The sequence below is a fragment of the Phalaenopsis equestris genome, unplaced genomic scaffold, assembly GCF_001263595.1.
Source record: "Phalaenopsis equestris unplaced genomic scaffold, ASM126359v1 Scaffold000024, whole genome shotgun sequence".
In the NCBI taxonomy this organism is placed as follows: Eukaryota; Viridiplantae; Streptophyta; class Magnoliopsida; order Asparagales; family Orchidaceae; genus Phalaenopsis; species Phalaenopsis equestris.
In genome coordinates, this window is record NW_018164466.1 from 1,323,121 (window position 1) to 1,326,680 (window position 3,560).

The 3,560-nt window shown below is 32.3% G+C and overlaps 1 protein-coding gene across 2 annotated transcripts in view; it reads left to right on the forward strand.

Moving 5' to 3' along the window:
• Positions 1-1,370: 1,370 nt before the first annotated feature.
• LOC110018545 (E3 ubiquitin-protein ligase RGLG3-like) overlaps positions 1,371-3,560 on the forward strand; it is a gene marked incomplete at its 5' end in the record, with an annotated part of 81,585 nt that continues 79,395 nt past the window's right edge. For both annotated transcript variants that reach the window (XM_020715886.1, XM_020715887.1), the window contains 3 exon segments: positions 1,371-1,455; positions 1,837-1,977; positions 2,068-2,181. In XM_020715886.1, coding sequence (XP_020571545.1) covers positions 1,371-1,455; positions 1,837-1,977; positions 2,068-2,181 — 340 coding nt within the window.

Sequence of the window (3,560 nt, forward strand, 5' to 3'; positions counted from 1 at the left end):
ATGCAAAACGACACTAACAACAGTTACAGTGTCAAGACATATATTATTTCGTTACAAATATGTAAACGTGTAATGACTTATAAATTATAGTAACATTTCCATTAAACGAGTGACAATTATGTAATTTGTTATATTTTGATTAGAATTTTTAAATAGGGGGATCATTTTCACTAAGGGACAGATTCTAAAAGTTCTTAAAAAATTATATTATTTGTCTTTTTTCTCTTTCTTTTATTCGATCGATGCTTTATTCTTTGGGCATGATTCACAAGATAATTTAGGATTCGACAAAGAAAATCCTAAAAAATTGAGGGTTTATCGTGCTCTGATACAAGATGATACCGTTTTAGGACTCTTAGATCGTGTTTAGGAAGTGGGTTTTGTAGGGAGGAGGTTGTGGAATGGTAAGGGAAGGATGACATTCAGACGGTGAGGAGGTTCCGCTACATGTTTCTAAGCAAGATACAGACCCATCTCTTGCAAAAGGAAAATGATACAACTCTCAATTAGGGTAGAAATGAGAGATAAAATATCTGAAACACACAAACCAAACTTAAAATCCTCGTACCAGAAAATCAACAACATATACATAGTTTCCTACTATAAAGAAAGCCTAATTAGAAGAAAAAAATATGAAATAATATAAAAAAGAAAGAAGGGGCAAAAATCAGAATTTGGGTAAGTGGCTGTCGGTTCCGCGATCACGGACTACTTGCAATCTTGCGGAATCGCGGATTTCCTAAGTTCGGATCGTGGTTTCCGCTGTTTGGATGCTCTGCGTCAACCAAATTCTTATGTATTTACATACCTAACGCATAAACTTTACTTTTTTTTTTACATTTATACCACCAAAATCTTTAACTTTTAAAAGTGAAATCCACCTTTTCATGCATAGGTAAGGTAAGATGATATGTTTGTAAAAATAGGAGTTTAGGTCTTAGATATATTAATGCATAGGAATTGGGAGAAATATATGTAAATATCCCAATTTTTTATTCGCATTCTACAATAGAGCAGGAAAGGAATGTTACTGTTCTCATAACTTTGAAATAACAAGCATGCGCATATGTGCTTGCTATCATTCCACAAAATACCAAAAACAAGAAAATAAAAGGCGAGAAAGATGGAAAAACGATTCTTTCCAATCAATCACTGTTCATAAGGAAATTAATTAAGCGTTTACCCGCTGTCTCCTGTAGAGAAAATATTTTTCTTATGCATGACATGAGCGAAGGAATTTGTTGAATCTGATTGTGAGTTTTTAAGCAGTTTTCTTGTGCTTTTACAGTTTTCTTGGGCCATGTGCACTTTCTTAACCTATTTTATCTGTTTTCTATTTTAAATCTTAATTGTTTTCTTATTTGATTTAGGTAACATCGGCGTTGAGAGAATCTGGTCTCGAATCATCTAATTTAATTCTCGGTATTGACTTCACAAAAAGCAATGAATGGACAGGTGAAATGATGTGTTTTTTAGCATCAACATATTGATGCTGTTGTTTACCATATTCTGTGTTTTTTTTTGTTGGTTTGTTTGTTTGTTAGTTTATAGAAAGATTTACATACATGCCTCACAATTCTCGTATATTTACATATCTAGCACCAAAGCTTTCATATTTACATTTATAACACTTTGGTGTGATAAAGCTATGTATAAAAAGTTTTATTTAACTTTTAAAAAGTAGGTGATAGTGATATTAAAGATTTGAGCGCTATGCATGTATATACCAAAATTTTGGTGTTAGATATGTAAATACATAAGAATTGTGTGGTATGTCTGTAAATGCCCCTCGTTTAAAATGTCTAAGAAGTGACCATACCTGTCTACACACCACAGGAAGGCATTCATTTAGAAGGAAATCTCTCCATGCTCTTAGCAAGGCCCCTAATCCATATGAGCAAGCCATTTCTATCCTTGGTCGTACTCTTTCTTCCTTTGATGAGGACAACTTGATACCTTGTTTTGGGTTCGGTGATGGTGAGCGCTTTCTATCTGTGCTTATTTCTTGTAACAGTTTGGTATGTTATTTCGCTTCTCATGACTTTATTTTTTTGCTTTCTGCAAAAGCATCCACTCGAGACCAACATGTGTTCAGTTTTTTCGGCGATCACCGTCCTTGTTGTGGTTTTGTGGAGGCCCTCGAGCGATATAGGCAGATTGTTCCTCATCTTAATCTATCAGGTTCGTAATTTCCCCAATTTTATATTGCTCTTCTGTAATAATAGCTCTTTAGGATACAGTTTATAGGGTTAATCATTTATGGTTCTTTGTTACTTTATTGCTTTCTAGCTGCCTAATAAGTTTATAAATTGTTCTGTTAGTTTTCAACTGTATCAACTTATGTGATCGGCAAAGGCAAGCTGCTTATTCTTCAAGTTACCTCTAATTGCAGGCATCTAATTTTTGAACTTCTTGATCATCCATAATTGTTTCATCCTTTTTAAAAGCTTTGGATTTGTTCTTTGAAGGTAAAACTTATTGTCAAAATTGATCATCAACATAAATTTTGACCAAGTTGTTTTCAATGAGGATTAATAAAGTTAAATGATGTAGGTCATTTAAGGGTTTAGGGCTTCTAATACAACATGGATGAGATGCAAAGTAAAAAACACAACTTCACAATCCTTAGGTTACTAATTCTTAACTTTACCCAAACTTTGTTATTAGGCTTTATTCATTGCAATATATAATTAATGACTGCCCCAAATAAAAAATTCTATCATGAAAACAATGATAAATATAGATTCTTATACAAATCCAACTAATGATTGTGGATGGCAACTGTAATGATAGAAATCACAGAAAGAAAAAATCAGGGCGGTGAATTAAGGAGTATCCCCTGAAAGTAAATACCTAAATCTATCTATGAAGCATTTAAAGAATACATATCCAGCAAGTGCTCATAAATACATATAAAGATAACATTTTATTTTAATATTTAATTTTACTGCAATTGACCGCCCAAAAAAGGACCCCAAAATAGAAATTACACGGAAGCTATCAAGTTTTACTCAATTCAATATGCTAGTATATATTGGAATTTTAAGTGTTTTATGGTCCTAATAAATTTCAAAACTCTGTATGACTCACTTTTCTTCAGTAATTGCTAAAGACTTTTGCAGGTATTCTTTTTTTTTATTTTGAAGCACCATGAGCATGTCTTTTGGTTTGGATTTCACCTCTTGTTTAGATTAGCAACAAACTTTTATTTGCTATAATTAATTATTAGTCATCTATGAATACCTTCATAAAAAATATGCATATGTTCTATAAATGATTATACAAATTCACTAGATCTAGATTTGACATAAAGTTCAACATGGTTTGGATTTTCTAGGCTATTAACTTTTGACAACTTCAAATGAAATCATGCTTTTAGACTTATTAGCTAATAAATTATCCATACACTCAGCCATTAATTGTATCAAATCCCCTCTAGATGTGTGCTGTTTACTCGAACAACTTAACTGATCACCTAAACTACCATTAACTACTTTGTTTGACCGCTAATTTGTGTGTGATGGTCAACTGAAAATTTGAACCAGGTTTCCTTTTTTTTT